Source organism: Salvelinus fontinalis, chromosome 31 (assembly GCF_029448725.1).
Source record: "Salvelinus fontinalis isolate EN_2023a chromosome 31, ASM2944872v1, whole genome shotgun sequence".
Lineage (NCBI taxonomy): Eukaryota > Metazoa > Chordata > Actinopteri > Salmoniformes > Salmonidae > Salvelinus > Salvelinus fontinalis.
In genome coordinates this window covers 33,670,910-33,692,120 of record NC_074695.1, presented here as the reverse complement: position 1 = coordinate 33,692,120, position 21,211 = coordinate 33,670,910, and the positions used below count along the sequence as shown (strand labels likewise).

At 43.4% G+C, this 21,211-nt stretch overlaps 1 protein-coding gene across 4 annotated transcripts in view; it reads right to left on the bottom strand.

Annotated features, from left to right (window-relative positions):
• Positions 1-21,211, bottom strand: part of LOC129830090 (protein NDRG3-like) — a 74,440-nt gene that overhangs the window by 37,577 nt on the left and 15,652 nt on the right. For all 4 annotated transcript variants that reach the window (XM_055892308.1, XM_055892311.1, XM_055892309.1 and 1 more), the window contains exons 2-3: positions 5,932-6,020; positions 281-313 (exon numbers count right to left, since the gene is read on the bottom strand). In XM_055892308.1, coding sequence (XP_055748283.1) covers positions 281-313; positions 5,932-5,988 — 90 coding nt within the window. In that variant the 5' untranslated portion in view covers positions 5,989-6,020. The remainder of the gene's footprint in view (positions 1-280; positions 314-5,931; positions 6,021-21,211) is intronic.

The window sequence follows — 21,211 nt, the reverse complement described above, 5'->3', positions numbered from 1 at the left end:
TGCCTTTGTAAACACAGCCATTATCACTTACCATGATGGTGTTGGTCAGATTGCCACCCAGAAACCACAACTTTGCTTTCCCCAAAGACTCAAGAGTAATTAGCACAGCATCAAAGCTGCAACAATCTCACAGACTGACCAGCCTAACGTAGACAACACACTCCTGGCCAATAGGCCCTAGATCCACAGAGAGCAGTCTGATTTGGGCTGGATCCAAACGTGCCCAGCCATTCCATGATACTTTAGGCACAATTCATACATTAAGAGATGTTTGACTCACCTGACAGTCAAAGTCCTGGAAGTTCCGCCCATTCTGCAGAGAGAAGAACATTTGTTGATGAGTTTAAGTCATAAACGAGTGCCAGATCTCTTAACCTTCTAATCTAGAGAGTGAGAAAAAGAGAGCCGAGTAAGCATGAGGGTAAAAAGCTCCTCTTCTCTCCTCATTCTTTATCCCTCAGTACTCCATTCTGCTCCAAGGCCTTCTGAAGATCCTGTAGAGCCACAGCCATCACTAGGAGGCAGAGGGCAACACGAGCCATCTCAGATCACTGTGTGGAGTAGATTACCTCTAGTGGCTGATGCTAGGTTCTGCCTCTCTGTGTGTGTGTGTGTGTGTGTGTGTGTGTGTGTGTGTGTGTTTCACGCTGTGTTGTTTGTGTCATTACTGTCCTCATACTGAGCCCTCCACCCACCCTCATCATTAGAAGTGATGTACTGCTGGAGAGGAGAGTGGAGACACTGAGCAGATGTCGCAGAGCTAAAACAGGATCATTACTGCAGATAGGACCCTTACACAGTCAGAACAAACACGCTCTCACTCACGGGCACATTCCCCACTACAGTTAGTCAGGCCATATCTAACAAGGCAGGGTCAAGGGGTTAAGCTTGCAGAGTGGTTCAAGTGCCTCAGCCACCCACCATAGTGTAGTGAGCAAAGTGAGATGCTGTTTTAAAACTTATGGTTGATTCACTGTGAGATCAAATATAGCCCCACTATGCAAGCCCTCTTCCTGACAATGTAAATCTTTTATCAGCTCCAAGTACCTGCTAACTACCAATACAGTCTCATCTAATCTACCATTACTTATAGTGCGGCAGGTAGACTAGCAGTTAAGAGCGTTTGGCCATTAACCAAAAAGGTTGCTGGTTCGAATCCCCGAGCCGACTCGATGAAAACTCAGTCGAAGTGCCCTTGAGCAAATGTAAATATAATATCTTTACACTTTGGCTCAGCCTCTCATATCATCATCTCCTCCAGCCTGGTTTCCAAGGGTTACCAGCGCAGCAGTCTGGGCTATGTCAGTAGACTGATAACGTGTAGATGTGTAGATTGACAGAGCTGTGCATGGACCCTCTGTTTAGATGTAGTTCTTGCAATGGCTAAATGATCAGGCGAGGCTAGTGAAAGGTGAACCTGTGGGAGTAGAGTGTGAAAGTGGTAGTTAACTTCTTGAGAATACAGGGGGTGCTGTTTTCGCATTAGCATAATTGCCTCTACAGATTAAACTGCCTCTTATTCAATTATTGCTGTTACTATATGCATATAACCATATACCATTGGATAGAAAACAAGCTATGGTTTCTAAAACCGTTTCAATTTTGTCTCTGAGTGAAACACAAGTCATTTGACAGCACTTTCCCTGAGCAAGAAGAAGATTGCAAGATGTGTATGCTCGCTTCAACGCTCTGCCTATATATGGTCACGCCACCTATGACCCGAAACACACTTCATTCGTCTTCCTCTGGGTGTCAGGAAGACGTCAGAGGAGAAATTTTTTGTTTATCTTGTACTGACGTGAAATAAGACCTATTTCTTTAGCGTGACCGACAACTTCCGGTTTTCTGAAACGCGCGTTTTAGAGGTGCAATTGTCTTTTGTTATGCTGCGGTTACGGATGAAAACTATCTCCGTCTCGGAGTTTGTTTGATACATGTGACCATATCATCTTAATGTATGTTTTTTCAATATAGTTTAATCAGATTATTTGAATTTTTTCGGGAGTTTTGCCATGTTCCGTTCTGTGAGTTTTTTAACTTTGGACAGAACCGTGCTAGTCGACCAGTACCTACGCTAAATGAAGAGGGAAAGTTGCCATTGTGAATGGATTGAACGACTCATCAGGACTAAGGACACCTTTATCAACATTCTGATGAAAGATCAGCAATAGTAAGACCCAATTTACGATGTTATTTCATATATCTGTCGTGCATGTGAACTGGTCGGGCGCGCCCAGCTGGTTCTGGCTGGCGTGGCTATGCTAATTTAGCGCTACATTTTGTTTTCGCTATAAAACATTTAATAAATCTGAAATATTGTTTGGATTCACCAGATGTTGGGCTTTCAATATCTGTACGCTGTGTATTTTTTCTGAAATGTTTTAAGACAAGTAATTAGTTATATGAAGTTGGTCTCTGTAATTGTTCTGGCTGCATCAGCACTATATCAGATTGCAGCTGCAATGTAGAACTGTGATTTATACCTGAAAAATGTACATTTAAAAAAAAAAAAACTATGCTATACCATAAATATGTTATCAGACTGTCATCTTATGAATTTGTTTGTTGGTTAGTGGCTATATATATTTTCATTTAGTCGAATTAGTGATAGCTACTGACGCAGGAAAAAACTGTTGGAGTAAGAAAATGGTGTCTTTTGCTAACGTGTTTAGCTAATAGATTTACATAGTGTCTTCCCTGTAAAACATTTAAAAAATCTGAAAAGGTGGTTTTATTCACAAGATCTGTGTCTTTCATTGGGTGTCTTGGACTTGTGATTTAATGATATTTAGATGCTACTATTTAATTGTGACGCTATGCTAACGATGCTAATCAGTGTGGGGGGGGGGGGGTGGGGGGTGCTCCCGAATCCGGGTTAGGTACTCGGTAGAGGTTAAACACTAGAACCACCAAAGGCCACTCTGCTCCTTCCCTTACTTTACCTAAATATTTGTATTTTACATTGCTTAAGTTGTCAGAATTGTTTAAAATTACAAGCAGAAAAGTATTGAGGTTATTTACCAGTTCCCCCCCCCCACACCTATTACTACCTTAAGGGGCCAAGACAAATGATCCGTAAGGCGTTGGTACCCAGGCGTTAATGTGTCCTCCTCTGTCATGACTGTCCTGTGAGGAGCCAATGGGTCAGATCAGCTTGACAATGGTTGACCGTAACCAAACCTCTCTCACCCACAGAAGATGGGAGGAGGGAGCTGGTGGGGGTTGACAGTTCACAGCCTGACATAAATTAAAGAGGACTCTTTTCCACTCCAGTATTAATCAAAGGAATGTCTTTGTTAATTACTTCTTAGGGATAGGGGGCGACGTTTTCACTTTCGGATGAATTTGTGCCCAAATTAAACGTCCTCGTACTCTGTCCTAGATCATATGATATGTATATTATTATTGGATAGAAAACACTCGGGAGTTTCTAAAACTGTTTGAATTATATCTGTGAGTAAAACAGAACTCATATGGCAGGCAAACTTCCAAACAGGAAGTGAAAATTCTGAAATGGGTCGCTGTGAAAGGCATCGCCTATTCAATTGACTTATATTTATGGATCTGTATGCACTTCATACGCCTTCCACTAGATGTCAACAGGCAGTAGAACGTGGAATGAAGCATATAGCTTGATGTGGGACCGGATGAGAGCCAATGGAGTGACTGGTCAGGCATATTGCCAGTTCATGGCCACGCACACTACGCATGTGATGTCCTGGTCTGCAATGTGTTAGATAGACATGAAGAAATGCTCCGTTTAGGACGTGATTGGATATATATGAGAAAAACATCCTGAAGATTGATTCTCAACTGAGTTTGACCAGTTCATTCGATTTGTAATATCACTTTTTGAAGGTTTCGTTCATTAGCGTAAAGTTCGAAGGACACGTGAACTACACATGCTAGCCAAAGTTGCTAATTCAACAGAAGTAATAGACATTATAAAACTATTTATTGTGGAACTAGGATTCCTGGCACTGCATTCTGATGAAAGATCAGCAAAGGTAAGGGAATATTTATGATGTAATTTCATATTTCGGTTGACTCCAACATGGCGGAGAATGGCTGAGCGCTGTCTCAGATTATTGCATGCTGTGCTTTTTACTAAAGTTATTTTTTAAATCTAACACAGCGGTTGCATTAAGAACCAGTGTATCTTTAATTATATGTTAAACATGTATCTTTCAAAGTTTATGATGAGTATTTCACGTTGCTACCTGTAATTACTTTCGCTATTTTCGAGCCATTTCTGAACATGGCGCCATTGTAAAACCGCGATTTGTGGCTATAAATATGCACATAATCGAACAAAACATAAATGTATTGTATAACATGTCATGTGACTGTCATCTGATGAAGTTGTTCAAAGGTTAGTGATTAATTTTATCTCTATTTGTGGGTTTTGTGAAAGCTATCTTTTCTGTGAAAAAATGGCGGTGTGTTTTTGGAAATTGTGGTGAGCTAACAAATATTATGTTGTGTTTTCGCTGTAAAACATTTTAAAAATCGGACATGTTGGCTGGATTCACAAGATGTTTATCTTTCATTTGCTGTATTGGACTTGTGATTTCATGAAATTATATTATAACAGACAGTCTTTCCACCGAAACTCTAACAGTTTCTAAAGCGAATACTGGAACAATATTTCTAACATAAGAACATGGGGAATGGTCAGAGATGATCTACAGAAAACAAATGTCATATTGGTTTTTATTTTGTGATGTCATTAAAACATTTTTAAAGGAAATACTGTACCTTGGAAAGTATGTCCCCTTTCCATCCTTAACGTTGTATATGAAATATGAAACATTATGAAATTATTTTTGAGGAATGTGATTTTAGGAGCCATAAGAGCATTTGTCTTCTATTAACTGTGCGCAGTAAGTAGCCATGCCCCGAGTGAGGTCAGAGAGCATGTCAGTCTGATGGAACAGCCAGAGTGTGCATAAAAGGGTTGGAACAGAAATGAATATTAGACTAGAAAAATGTGAGGCGGTAGCCTACGTTTTTTTTAAATGGTTGGAACTTTGATCCTCAACACGAGGTGAAGAAAGTCAACTCACCTCCCAGATTAGACCAGAACATCGCCAGGCTGCAGCTGCGAGTGTAAAGTGGTTCAAAATCTGACTATCGACACAACGTGGAGAAAACTCCTCTCTCGGACAATCACTGGTACGGCTGATTAGCTGTCAAATATCTAGAAAAGCGACTAAGTGGGACCATCCTACTACTCTTCAAATCATCCTGCTGTACTACTCTTCTCAAATCACCTTTTATGCTACTCTCATCACCCAGTGGGAACCATTGACACAGCTGGCTAGCCAAGCTCTTGACAGGAGCATCTTCCAGAGTGAACAACAGTAGAAGAGACGGGTCCGGACCCTTTCGGACAATCAAACCCTTACAAGCATGCCGCTGAAAGTCCATCAACCTTCCTAAGGAGGGCTGGTTCCGACAGAGATAAAGGCCGAACGGTATTCACACATAAATACATTCATGATTTCTTACTCCAAACGGGTGGCGGTTCATGTGCAAAGTATATGATTACTGTGAGAATAGTTCTAAAATGTATCAATGATAAGTGTCCATTTTTCTCTCTCTCTCTCTCCCTCCCTCCCTCTTATTTATTTAGGTTGATCACAGTAGATGAATCTGATGCGTATGCTAATGAAGACAGCTGACAACTTTCTCTAGCGGATACTTACATACTGAAAGGGGTATATGGGTTTTAGTGTTAAGGAAAGTGTGTGGGTGCGCGTCTCTCTCACTTGGTAGAGCATGGCACTTGCCATGCCAGGGTTATGGGTTCGATTCCCATGGGGGACCGGTATGAAAATGTATGCACTCACTACTGTAAGTCGCTCTGGATAAGAGCATCTGCTAAATGACTAAAATGTACATTTGTGTGTGATCTTTCTGTCCACTCACCTTATTTGTGAGCAGGGGCTTGATCTCAGTCAGCTGCACATCCTGGAGCTCATCCATCGTAACTTAGGTCTGACAGCTGTCAATCACACCTGGGGGAGACAGAGAGGAGTGTCAGTCTTCTTCACAGGAAGCAGTTGTAAGCTACTACTACCACCAACTTATTTCCCTGACTTCAACTCGATGACTGATATCCACTATCCTTCCATCATCAAAAGAAGTCTGAGGAGGACAGCAAACTCCAAAAAAGGAGAAACCAGCGGCACTGTTGCTATGGACACAGTGAGGCACACAGCCAACATTTGAAAACGGAGCCCTTTAAAAACATTGTTCACTGACAATATAGGAAAAGGGATGACATATGGAACGACTCCAGTGATGTCATTTCAGCAAGCCAAGACTCCCACAATCTGAGATTGAAATAGTTTATGTAGTTAGAAACAGGTAAGATTGGCATTCCTGAAACATTTTGTTCAAATTACATTTTATAAACTGAATTGCTTTCATGGCGGACTGGCATGAATAGTTTGTTTTACTAATAATTATCCAAATCTATTGGTTTCTACCCAAAGTTAAAGGAAATGTTGTGATCTATTTAATAAACACCAAGGACCAGCAAAATGGATAAAAGAGTGTGGCGGTATAGCAGGAACAGCAGTATTTAGTGGTCAAACCATGGTACTTTCACACTACTTTAAGGTAAATAATGCAAGCGACTTCAATTACTAATTTCTCTGAACAGGGGGGGGAAACAGTCACCAGATTCACAGGGAATACAGAAGCAATACTCCAAGCCACAGCTTTATACTACTTATTAAACAGAGAACTGATACTGTATACTGGTTGGGCTGGGATTGGCATGGGGTGTCCGTGGGTGGCTTTTACCCGTTTTGGATGGGGTTCTAATGGCTTACTCATTTGTAGCAAAACATTTTGTCCAAATCAGATCTTGGGTACAGTATTTATTGAATATGATCTGAATCCTATGAAAAAAAATATATATATATTTTTTTTTGTTGCCAATTTGGGTGCAATCAATTAGTTTAATTTCTCAGCGATAAAATGTTATTTAAACAAAAAAATGTGTCAGGAATGCCAATCTTACCAGTCTAACTACAGAAACAATTTGATATAGTGGGTGGCAAAATACTCTGTCTTGTGCTTTTTGATGGTGGAACGACCCAGTGGTGTTGACTGAAGCTTTCTGCAGTTCTAGTACCCACAGAATGAGAGGAAAACTAAAAGAAATAGGATTTAGTGAATGAGAGAGCAGGACGAAACCTGTTAAAGAGTGATGGAGAACACTAGGGATAACATAAATTAAGTAATAACATGGAAAGGGAGCGTTGATGGGGCCATAAGTATTAAAGGAGAACCATCAAACTCCCCACAGTATATTGTCAGTATAACTCCTACAGCTCTATTTTATGACATCCATTTCCAATGTGAATGAGATTCAATTGCCGTAGTACAGCCTACTTATGTAAAACCCTAAAATGGAACACTAGGGCTGGAACACTAGGGCAGTTTTTAGCAATTCACTGGCAGACATTTGAACACTCACAGTGCACCAGAATCTCTAATATTATTGCACACTGAGGGTGCACTAAGAAAGGGAAAATAAATGACACTGATTGACATGCCAATTGCAGACAACGCTGTGCTCAGAGACAGCCAACGTCATCTCCCTGTCCTTGTCCTGTCGCAGTAGGGGAGTATATGACAGCGTGTCATCACTGTGTGACCAATGTCTGAATGCTAGAGCAGGTGAAATGAGCCAGAAGAGAATGGGACAACAATCTGGTGAAACAAGATCACAAGCAGTGGATGTCCTCCTTACTGTGATGAATGTCCAGTGGTTTTGTGAACACACCTCTCTCTCTGTGCTGCTCTGTCTTTTTAGTGAACATTGCCAAGTCTGTTCCAGTTCCAAATCTAACAAGGCAACAGTGAACATGTTGTCCCCCACGAATGATGCAGCATGTGATTAACTGGTCCTTTGTAACTCAATTGGTAGAGCATGGTGCTTGTAATGCCAGGGTAGTGGGTTCGATTCTCTGGACCACCCATATGTTAAATGTATGCACGCATGACTAAGTTACACTGGATAACAGCATCTATACAATATTACTAACAAATTTCAGTTAATTACTTTAGCTCCCGCCTTGGGCCAATCAGTGTAATTTTATATATGCCAGATCTCTATGGCAAGACACATCATTCACCCAAGTTATCAAAATCGTCCCAGTGCTGTAGTAGATAACGTGTGACTAACATACGAACGGAGACAGATCCACAGTCCCCTCCCCGATTTCATTGTGGGGAACAATTATATGTGGGGTAGATAAGTGCTCATTGTGTAGAGCCAGAGCAAGATGAACACTTGCCCTGATGATAACTGCCAGCATGCTTCTGTCACACAGTCCCTCACAAGCTCTCTCACACATATTCTGGAATGCATTTTTCCAGACAGAAAACCAACTGATTTGAAAGTGTAGGCTGAAAATAGAATGCAGCTTAGATGGGAACTTTGATGAGCTCTTCAGCCTTGCTGCTCTTACCAGAGGGCAGAGAAGTCAACAGAGCCTACCACTCAAATCTCTTTCCATAGTACTGAGTCAACAGCAAGCTATAAGTGGATGGAGGGCAAAGCAAAATATAACAAATCTCAACCAAAACCAGACCAGCCAAGTATACTGGATATTGGAGGAGATGAGGCAATATTCCACATGCTTTCAAGGATTTGAGGCGAGATCCCACATTTCCTTCAATGTGGCAAAGCTAAAGTTGGACGCAGCCAGGAGGAAATCTGTAGTGGGGCTGAGGATGGATGCCCTGACCCAGAAGATTAAGGTTACTGTAGACTCCACCAGGCTTTCACCTCACATTTGGTATGAAAGCCTGTAGAAGTTCTTGTCAGAAAGAGGCTAAAAGAATGTGGAGAATCCAAGTCAGCATGCCACTGCTGACTTGCTTCTGAAGCTAAGAAGAGTTGGTCCTGGTCAGTCCCTGGATGGGAGACCAGATGCTGCTGGAAGTGGTGTTGGAGGGCCAGTAGGAAGCACTCTTTCCTCTGGTCTAAAAAATATTCCAATGCCCGAGGGCAGTGATTGGGGACACTGCCCTGTGTAGGGTGCCGTCTTTCGGATGGGATTTAAAATGGGTGTCCTGACTCTGAGGTCATTAAAGATCCCATGGCACTTATCGTAAGAGTAGTGGTGTTAACCCCGATTTCCTGGCTAAATTCCCAAACCGGCCCTCAAACCATCACGGTCACCTAATAATCCACAGTTTACAATTGGCTCATTCATCCCCCTCCTCTCCCCTGTAACTATTTCCCAGGTCGTTGCTGTAAATGAGAACATGTTCTCAGTCAACTTACCTGGTAAAATAACAGATAAATAAAATAAAAAATTCAAGTATTTTGCTCCTCCCAACAATTGCAATAGGCACGTTCAAACAGAAGCTGAGATACGAAACCGAACGCAAATTATTTTCCACGGATGCCCACTTGGGGTAGTGCCATTTCAACCAAACTACATTTCTGAAATATAGTATGCTAGCACCATAGCTTACTCTGTATAATTTGTGCTACTGAAGAGGGATGGAAGGGGTGGTTGACAAAAAAATAAATCATACAACGGTCTACTCACAGCCAATCAGCCTGCCTACACTAGAGCTATTTGGTTTAGAATTTTAGGACCCCTTTGGGCGAGCGGTGGGCCAATGTCAAAGTTGTGAACAGAGTGCCCGATGGTGGGGGTGGGGTTATGGTATGCATTTTATCGACGGCCATTTGAATGCACAAAGATACCATGAAGATGGTCAGTTCCTCCATGGCTTGCATACTCAGTCATTTCCCTAATTGAGCATTTTTGGGATGCTCTGGATCGCCGCGAACAACAGCGTGTTCCAGCTCCCTCCGACATCTAGCAACTTTGCACAGCCATTGAAGAGGAATGGGACAACATTCCACAGACCACAATCAACAGCCTGATCAACTCCATGTGAAGGAGACATGCCGTGCTGCATGAGGCAAATGATGGTCACACCAGATACTGACTGGTTTTCTAATCCACACTAGAGGTCGACCGATTAATCGGAATGGCCGATTAATTAGGGCTGATTTCAAGTTTTCATAACAAATCGGAAAATCTGTATTTTTGGACACCGATTTGGCCGTGCAATGAAACAGCAATATTTAGACTTAGGTTTGCCACCCATTCGATAAAATACGGAACGGTTCCGTATTTCACTGAAAGAATAAACATTTGTTTTCAAAATGATAGTTTCTGGATTTGACCATATTAATGACCAAAGGCTCGTATTTCTGTGTTTATTATATTTATTATTATTTTACCTATATTTAACTAGGCAAGTCAGTTAAGAACACATTCTTATTTTCAATGACGGCCTAGGAATGGTGGGTTAACTGCCTTGTTCAGGTGCAGAACGACAGATTTTTACCTTGTCAGCTCGGGGATTCGTTTTTGCAACCTTCCGGTTACTAGTCCAACGCTCTAACCACCTGCCTTACATTGCACTCCACGAGGAGCCTGCATGGCAGGCTGACTCCCTGTTATGCGAGGGCAGCAAGAAGCCAAGGTAAGTTGCTAGCTAGCATTAAACTTATAAAAAACAATCAATCTTCACATAATCACTAGTTAACTACACATGGTTGATGATATTACTAGTTTATCTACCGTGTCCCGCGTTGCATATAATCGATGCGGTGCCTGTTCATTTCTCATCGAATCACAGCCTACTTCGCCAAACGGGTGATAATTTAGCACTGTCGTTGCACCAAACCTAACCATCACCTCGCTTCGCGTTCCTAGGAAACTATGCAGTATTTTGTTTTTTTTACGTGTTATTTCTTACATTGATACCCCATGTAATCTTAGGTTTTATTACATGCAGTCGAGAGGAACTACTAGATATAAGAGCAACGTCAACTCACCATCATTACGACCAGAAATACGACTTTCCCGAAGCGGATCCTCTGTTTTGCCCACTACCAAGGACAATGGATCGGATCCCAGCCGGGGAACCAAAACAACGACGCCGTAAAAGGGGCAGACGAAGCGGTCTTCTGGTTAGGCTCCGGAGACGGGCACATCGCGCACCGCTCCCGAGTATACTACTCGCCAATGTCCAGTCTCTTGACAACACGGTTGATGAAATCCGAGCAAGGGTAGCATTCCAGAGAGACATGAGACTAATGTTCTTTGCTTCACGGAAACATCAGAGTCGGTACAGCCACCTGGTTTCTTCACGCATCGCGCCGACAGAAACAAGCATCTTTCTGGTAAGAAGGGGGGGGGGGGGGGGTATGCCTTAAAATTAACGAGACATGGTGTGATCATAACAACATACAGGAACTCAAGTCCTTCTGTTCACCTGACTTAGAATTCCTCACAATCAAATGTCGACCGCATTATCTACCAAGAGAATTCTCTTCGATTATAATCACAGCCGCATATATTACCCCCCCAAGCAGACACATCGATGGCCCTGAACAAACTTTATTTGACTCTATGTAAACTGGAAACCACATATCATGAGGCTGCATTCATTGTAGCTGGGGATTTTAACAAGGCTAATCTGAAAACAAGACTCCCTAAATTCTACCCCATATCGATTGTGCAACTAGGGCTGGTAAAACCCTGGATCATTGTTATTCTAACTTCCGCGATGCATATAAGGCCCTCCCCCGCCCTCCTTTTGGAAAAGCTGACCACGACTCCATTTTGTTGCTCCCGGCCTATAGACAAAGACTAAAACAAGAAGCTCCCGCGCTCAGGTCTGTTCAACGCTGGTACAACCGATCTGATTCCACGCTTCAAGATTGCTTCGATCACGTGGATTGGGATATGTTCCGCATTGCGTCAAACAACAACATTGACGAATACGCTGATTCGGTGAGCGATTTTATTAGCAAGTGCACCGGCGATGTCGTACCCACAGCAACTATTAAAACATTCCCAGACCAGAAACCGTGGATTGATGGCAGGCGAAACTGAAAGCGCGAACCACTGCTTTTAACCAGGGCAAGGTGACCGGAAACATGACCAAATACAAACAGTGAAGCTATTCCCTCCACAAGGCAATCAAACAAGCTAAGCGTCAGTATAGAGACAAAGTAGAGTCGCAATTCAAGGGCTCAGACACAAGAGGTATGTGGCAGGGTCTGCAGTCAATCACCGATTACAAAAATAAAACCATCCCCGTCGCGGACCAGGATGTCTTGCTCCCAGACAGACTAAACAACTTCTTTGCTCGCTTTGAGGACAATACAGTGCCACTGACACGGCCCGCTACCAAAACCTGCGGACTCTCCTTCACTGCAGCCGAAGTGAGTAAAACATTTTAACGTGTTAACCCTCGCAAGGCTGCAGGCCCAGACGGCATCCCCAGCTCAGAGCATATACGCAGACCAGCGTATGGCTGGTGTGTTTACGGACATATTCAATCAATCCTTATCCCAGTCTGCTGTTCTCACATGCTTCAAGAAGGCCAAACTTGTTCCTGTTCCCAAGAAAGCTAAGGGAACTGAGCTAAACGACTTCCGCCCCGTAGCACTCACGACACTACAGTGATAGGCTTGATTGCCAACAACGACGAGACGGCCTACAGGGAGGAGGTGAGGGCCCTCGGAGTGTGGCGTCAGGAAAATAACCTCACGCTCAACGTCAACAAAACAATGGAGATGATCGTAGACTTCAGGAAACAGCAGAGGGAGCACCCCCCTATCCATATCGACGGGACAAACTACCTGCCCTCCAGGACACCTACACCACCCGATGTCACAGGAAGGCCATAAAGATCATCAAGGACAACAACCACCGAGCCACTGCCTGTTCACACCGTTATCATCCAAAAGGCAAGGTCAGTACATGTGCATCAAAGCAGGGACAGAGCGACTGAAAAACAGCTTCTATCTCAAGGCCATCAGACTGTTAAACAGCCACCACTAAAATTGAGTGGCTGCTGCCAACATACTGACTCATCTCCAGCCACTTTAATAATGGAAAAATTGATGTAAAAAATGTATCACTAGCCACTTTAAACAATGCCACTTAATATAATGTTTACATAGCCTACATTACTCATCCCGTGCTTCTACACCTGCATTGCTTGCTGTTTGGGGTTTTAGGCGGGGTTTCTGTACAGCACTTTGAGATATCAGCTAATGTAAAAAGGGCTAAATAAATAAATTTGATATACTGTACTCTATACCATCTACTGCATCTTGCCATCTTTATGCAATAAATGTATCACTAGCCACTTTAAACAATGCCACTTTTATATGTCTACATACCCTACATTACTCATCTCATATGTATATACTGTACTCGATACCATCTACTGCATCTTGCCTTTGCCGTTCTGTACCATCACTCATTCATATATCTTTATGTACATATTCTTCATCCCTTTACACTTGTGTATATAAGGTAGTTGTGAAATTGTTAGGTTACTCGTTGGTTATTACGGCATTGTCGGAACTAGAAGCACAAGCATTTCGCTACACTCGCATTAACATCTGCTAACCATGTGTATGTGACAAATAAAATTTGATTCTAATATCAATGCCTTTCTTTAAAATCAATACACAAGTATATATTTTTTAAACCTGCATATTTAGTTAATATTGCCTGCTAACATGAATTTCTTATAATTAGGGAAATTGTGTCACTTCTCTTGCGTTCCGTGCAAGCAGTCAGGGTATATGCAGCAGTTTGGGCCACCTGGCTCATTGCGAACTGTGTGAAGTCCATTTATTCCTAACATAGACATAATTATGACACAACATTGAAGGTTGTACAATGTAACAGCAATATTTAGACTTGGGGACGCCACCCGTTAGATAAAATACGGAACAGTTCCGTATTTCGCTGAAAGAATAAACGTTTTGTTTTCGAAATGATAGTTTCCGGATTCAACCATATTAATGACCAAAGGCTTGTATTTCTGTGTATTATTATGTTATAATTAAGTCTATGATTTGATATTTGATAGAGCAGTCTGACTGAGCGATGGTAGGTAGCAGCAGGATCGTACGCATTCATTCAAACAGCACTTTCGTGCATTTTGCCAGCAGCTCTTCACAATGCTTCAAGCATTAAGTTGTTTATGACTTCAAGCCTATCAACTCCCGAGATTAGGCTGGTAACCGATGTGAAATGGCTAGCTAGTTAGCGGGGTGCGCGCTAATAGCGTTTCAATAGGTGACGTCACTCGCTCTGAGACTTGGAGTAGTTGATCCCCTTGCTCTGCAAGGGCCGCGGCTTTTGTGGAGCGATGGGTAACGATGCTTCGAGGGTGGCTGCTGTCAATGTGTTCCTGGTTCAGGTCCAGGTAGGGGCGAGGAGAAGGACGGAAGCTATACTGTTACACTGGCAATACTAAAGTGCCTATAAGAACATCCAATAGTCAAAGGTATATGAAATACAAATGGTATAGAGAGAAATAGTCCTATAATTCCTATAATAACTACAACCTAAAACTTCTTACCTGGTAATATTGAAGACTCATGTTAAAAGGAACCACCAGCTTTCATGTGTTCTCATGTTCTGAGCAAGGAACTTAAACGTTAGCTTTTTTACATGGCACATATTGCACTTTTACTTTCTTCTCCAACACTTTGTTTTGCATTATTTAAACCAAATTGAACATGTTTCATTATTTATTTGAGACTAAATTGATTTTATTGATGTATTATATTAGGTTAAAATAGGTGTTCATTCAGTATTGTTGTAAATGTCACTATTATAAATAAATATATATATATTTTTTAATCAGCCGAGTAATTGGTATTGGCTTTTTTTGGTCCTCCAATAAATCGGTATCGGCGTTGAAAAATCAGAATCGGTCGACCTCTAATCCACACCCCTACCTTTTTTGTAATGTATCTGTGACCAACAGATGCATATCTGTATTCCCAGGCATATGAAATTCATAGATTAGGGCCTAATTCAATTGACTGATTTCCTTATATGAACTGTAACTCAGTAAAAAAAACTAATATTGTTGCATTTATATTTTTGTTCTGTATATTTATCATTATCGCATCAATTCAGGTAACTTATTGCAATATGGATTCTTGTCCATATCGTCCAGCTCTCTCTCTGTCACACACACACACACACACACACACACACACACACACACACGTGATTGATGGCATACACATTTCATTGCTCTGGAGTCACAGCAACAGAGACACTTTGTCTGAAGCTGTGAGCCCTGGATGAGTCCGTCAGTGATGGTGGAATAACACAGACCTCTCACACAGACCTCCCTCTAATCAGGGCATACACACACAAACACACACGACTGAGATTACCTTTCTCATGGAAAAATCAAACAAATTACATTTCCCAACATGTCAATCACAAACCATGAGTCACATACACTAATGTCCTGTCCATGCTGTCTTTCAACACAGGTTATGCTGCTCACATGTCATCAATTGTAATCTAATATAGCCTTATTTTCATAAAGGAAAAATAACAAGAGACTAAAACAGTCTGTCAGCTTAGTTGATAATGAGAGTTTGAGAGAAGCACAGTAGAGGGTAAGTGCCAGGACTGTTGGGGACAGAGTTGAGACTCCAGTGCAGACAATCAGTGCTGCTGTAATAGGCCTTTCCCGGACAGTCACCAATCTATGCCCCAGCCAGTCTTCTGCCTACTGTATATGTCTCTCCTTTACCCTCCCGTTCAGCCCAGCACAAATCATAAGACTAAAGACATTAGCTAAGGATCACCAATCAATCACTTTCTATCATGACCGACATACAGAGATAGAGAAATCTGGTTATTCCTACTGGGGGATAGATCATGGTGACTGATAACCCAATTTCTCAGACAGATTTCACCATCTACCAGAACGAAACCTTGCGGGCAGTTGCCATGGTGACCAATCATCAGGCACGAGAAGAGACTGTTGGTTATCCCCATTCCCCAACCACACAATTTAGATTCTAAAGGACCTCTCTATTCATGGAAAAGGGAAATTAAGAAGAGGAACCGAAATGTTAAGACGGAACGGGGAAAAACTAGAGAGGAGAAAGAAGCAAAGACAATATATAGACAGAGGGCAATTAAAGTGCAGCAGGTGGTTGTGGCTCGGGGAACTGGACAGCCAGGCACTGCTGGAGTAATATGCCAGCCTAATCACAGGGCTGATGGCTCGGTCACACTGCCAGGGTGGGTTATTAACACCCGCCACCCACCAAATACGGTTAGATTTTGGCATTGGCTGGTAAGAAATTCTATTTCACCAGCCACATTGGCGGGTGGTCACAATTTTCGGGAACATTATTTATTTTCGATCCAAAGCCCAAATGTAGAAGTTGGTTGAATTGAGCTGATAGATTACTAAACTGTGACTTTGTCCAAGTGTTTCTTGGCTAGTCACACGCTAGGTTGTTTTTCAATATTAGTTTGAGTTTGCTGCAAAAGTCCACTAGTAGAACAGACATCACTGATAGACACCGAGTGCAGTTACCACGATAATGGCCCGCCACTTGAAAAGGGACAGCTAATGACTCAAATATTTGTGGGTAAATTGTGCTTAACTGAGCATGGAACAGTCCAAAAACCTTTAATTCATTAAACTTTGTCATTTATTATAATTAAAACACTGAAATAATTGTAAACATCAACTTACGTACTCCTTGAAAAAAAATGTCAGCGTTAGAGCCCTGAACTAATAATAAAAAATAAGCCGTATCACTCAGCATTTTGTTGTTCAGATGTAGAACTGTTTAAATTTTTACTAGTGACTGGTATATATTTTCCCCATCTACCTGCCACAGTGGCTGGTGGACCAAAACGTTTAATTTCCCCACTCAGCACACTGCCCTGCAGGCCTGGGCGGGAGACAGCCCAAAGGGAGGGACAGAGTCAGAGTCGTGGGTTGGAGGGGCAGGACCACTGGCACTGCTAGTGGTCAATTATCTCCCTTCACTGGACCCAGTGTGCAGTCAGAGCCCATTTGAACTTCTCCTGGCCCACTGTCAGTCTGCATCAGTGCTTAAAATTAGAAACCGTACCAAACGGGCGCAGGGGACAGTATAGGTTTAAGTCTGAGCTCTGTCGGTCACTGGACCGGGTCCCCTAACCCTCACCTCCACTGAGCTTGCCCTGAAGGGTTCCACCACCATGCAAGGGAAATCCTGGCTAATGACCCAGTGCAAAATAAACAACAAAAACAACTCCATCACAGCAGGCTTTACTGGTTGATAATCTGTTCTAATCTGGTCTGAAATGGCAGCAATATTGACCTCTCAATGAACTTTATATTAGGATCCCCATTAGCGACAGTTAAAAGGTTATTTTTGTGTTGCAAATAGAAACACAATAAGGAGGCTATATACAAGGTTTACCGGTACCAAGTCCATGTGCAGGGGTACCAGGTAGTTGAGGTTATACATGACTAGACAATGAGGATAAATAAAAAGTAGAAGCAGCGTATGTGAAGAGTTTGAAAGTGCATCTAAGTGTGGCTTCAATATACGCATGCGTGTGTGTGTGTTGGAGTGTCAGTGTGTCTACAGTGAGTGTGCATAGAGCCTATGCAAGCATGTCAGTGCAAAAAGGAGGTCAATGCAAATAGCCCAGGTAGCCATTTGATTAACTGTCCGCAGTCTTATGGTTTGGGGGTAGAAGCTGTTCATGAGCCTTTTGGTCCCAGACTAGGCGCTCCGGTACCGCTTGCCATGCAGTAGCAGAGGGATCCGTCTATGACTTGGGTGGCTGGAGTCTGACAATTTATAGGGCTTTCCTCTGACAACACCTGGTATGGAAGTCCTGAATAGCAGGGTGCTCAGCCTCAGTGATGTACTCGGCCATACGCACTACCCTATGTAGCGACTTGCGGTTGGATGCCAAGCAGTTGCCATACCAAGTGGTGATGCAACCAGCCAATATTCTCTCAATGGTGCAACTGTATAACTTTGAGGATGTGAGGGCCAAATCTTTTCAGCCTCCTGAGGGGGAAAAGGAGTTGTCGTGCCCTCTTCACGACTGTTGATGTGTTTGGACCATGATAGGTCTTTAGAGACGTGGACACCTAGGAACTTGAAGCTCGGCCCTCAGTTTCCTGTAGTCCTCGATCAGCTCCTTTGGCTTGCTGATGTTGAGTGAGAGGTTGTTGTCCTGTCACCACACTGCCATTGATCAGGTCTACCACTGTTGTGTCGTCGGCAAACTTAATGATGGTGTTGGAGTCGTGCGCAGCCACGCAGTCATGGGGGAATAGGAGGGGACTGACCACACACCCCTGAGGGGCCCCCGTGATGAGGGTCAGTGTGGTGTTGCCTACCCTCACCATCTGGAGGCAGCCCAACAGGAAGTCCAGCATCCAGTTGCAGAGGGAGGGGTTTAATCCTAGGGTCCATAGCTTAGTGATGAACTTGGCAGGCATTGTGGTGTTGAACGCTGAGCTGTAGTTAGTTTACAGCATTCTCACTTAGGTGTTACTTGTGTCCAGGTGTGAAAGGACAGTGTTGAGTGCAATAGTGATGGCATCATCTGTGGCTTTGTTGGGGTGGTATGCGAATTGGAGTGGGTCCAGGGTGTCTGGGATGATGGTGTTGATGTGAGCCATAAAGTCTTTCAAAACATTTATGGCTACAGATGTGAGTGCTATGGGTCGATAGTCATTTAGACAGGTTACCTTGTTGTTTTTGGGCACAGGTACTATGGTGGTCTGCTTGAAACATTTAGGTATTACAGACTGGGTCAGGGAGAGGTTGAAATGTCAGTGAAAACACTTGCCAGCGCATGCTCCGAGTACGTGGCCTTGCGAATGTGTTTTGGGTCTTACTCACATCGGCTACAGAGAGCGTGATCACACAGTCGAACTGCTGGTGCTCTCATGCATGGTTCAGTGTTGCGTGCCTCAAAGCGAGCATAGAAGGCATTTAGCTTGTCGGGTAGGCTCGCGTCACTGGACAACTCGCGGCTTTGTAATCCGTGATCGTTATCAAGCCCTGCCACATTCGGCGAGCATCAACGCCTGTGTAGTTTTTATCTATATTGATGCTTTGCTTGTTTTATAGTTCGTCAGGTGTACCAGATTTTTTACTTTTTTTATAAGCGCCCGGATAAGTGTTCCGCTCCTTGAAAGTGTCAGTACTAGCCTTTAGCTCTGTGCAGATGTTGCCTGTAATCCATAGCTTCTGGCTAGGATATGTACGTACGGTCACTGTGGGGATGACGTTGTCGATGCACTAATTAATGAAGCTGGTGACTGATGTGGTAAACCCCTCAATGCCATTGGATGAATCCCGAGAACATATTCCAGTTTGTGCTAGTGAAACAGTCCTGTATATTAGCATCACTTAAAATGGCGCCGGAAGAAATGGCAGCAGTTTTACGGGCGCCAAACCAATTGTGCTATTATGTATTTTTTCACTTTATTCGTAACTTATTTTGTACATAATGTTTCTGCAACCGTATCTTACGGCAAAAAAATAGCTTCTGGATATCAGGACAGCGATCACTCACCTCGGATTAGACTAAGATTTCTTCTACAACAAGGACGCACAAGACATTCTCCAAACACCCCACAGGGCTGACATCCCAGTTATTTTTTTTATTTTTATTTTTTTAAATGTTGAGCGGATAGGTAATTTTTATTTTTTTTTTTAATATTTTTTTATCCCATTTTCTCCCCAATTTTCGTGGTATCCAATCGCTAGTAATTACTACCTTGTCTCATCGCTACAACTCCCGTACGGGCACGGGAGAGACGAAGGTCGAAAGCCATGCGTCCTCCGAAGCACAACCCAACCAGCCGTACTGCTTCTTAACACAGCGCACCTCCAACCCGGAAGCCAGCCGCACCAATGTGTCGGAGGAAACACCGTGTACCTGGCCCCCCTTGGTTGGCGCGCACTGCGCCCGGCCCGCCACAGGAGTCGCTGGAGCGCGATGAGACAAGGATATCCCTACCGGCCAAACCCTCCCTACCCCGGACGACGCTATGCCAATTGTGCGTCGCCCCACGGACCTCCCGGTCGCGGCCGGCTGCGACAGAGCCTGGGCGTGAACCCAGAGACTCTGGTGGCGCAGTTAGCACTGCGATGCAGTGCGCTAGACCACTGCGCCACCCGGGAGGCTGACATCCCCGTTATTTGCAAGAGGAAGTGACGCAGGTACAGAGGACAAAGATCTGGATGCCTTGTCAGGACCCGGAGAAGGTGAGTGGGAAAGCTGCCGTTACCGTCAATACTACTCGCCAACGTGCAATCATTGGACAATAAATTAGACAAGGTACGATCACGAATGTCCTACCAACGGGACAAAACTGTAATATCCTATGTTTCACGGAATCGTGGCTGAATGACGACATGGATATTCAGCTAGCGGGATATACGCTGCACCGGCAAGATAGAACAGCACACTGCACCGGCAAGATAGAACAGCACACTGCGGTAAGACGAGGGGAGCGGTCTGTGCATATTTGTAAACAACAGCTGGTGCACGAAATCTAAGGAAGTCTCTAGATTTTGCTCGCCTGAAGTAGAGTATATTGTGATAAATTGCAGGCCAACCTACTTGCCTAGAGAGTTTTCAGCTATACATTTCATGGCTGTTTATTTACCACCACAGACAGATGCTGGCACTAAGACAACACTCAGTCAGCTGTATAAGGAAATAAGCAAACAGGAAACCATTCACCCAGAGGCGGCGCTCCTAGTGGCCGGAGACTTTAATGCAGGGAAACTGAAATCAGTTCTACCAAATTTCTATCAACATGTTAAATGTGCAACCAGAGCGGGGAAAAAAAATCTAGATCACCTGTACTCCACACACAGAGACACGTACAAAGCTCTCCCTCGCCCTCCATTTGGTAAATCCGACCACAACTCTATCCTCCCGATTCCTGCTTACAAGCTCAAATTAAAGCAGGAAGCACCAGTGACTCGGTCTATAAAAAAGTGGTCAGATGAAGCAGATGCTAAACTACAGGACTGTTTTGCTATCACAGACTGGAACATGTTCTGTGATTCTTCTGATGGCATTGAGGAGTACACCACATCAGTCACTGGCTTTATCAATAAGTGCATCGAGGACACCGTCCCTGCAGTGACTGTACGTACATACCAACCAGAAGCCATGGATTACATGCAACAATCGCAATGAGCTAAAAGGGTAGAGCTGCCGTTTTCAACGAACCATCAAACAGACAAAGCGTCAATACAGGGCTAAGATTGAATCATACTACACCGGTCCCGGCGCTCGCCTTATGTGGCAGGGCTTGCAAA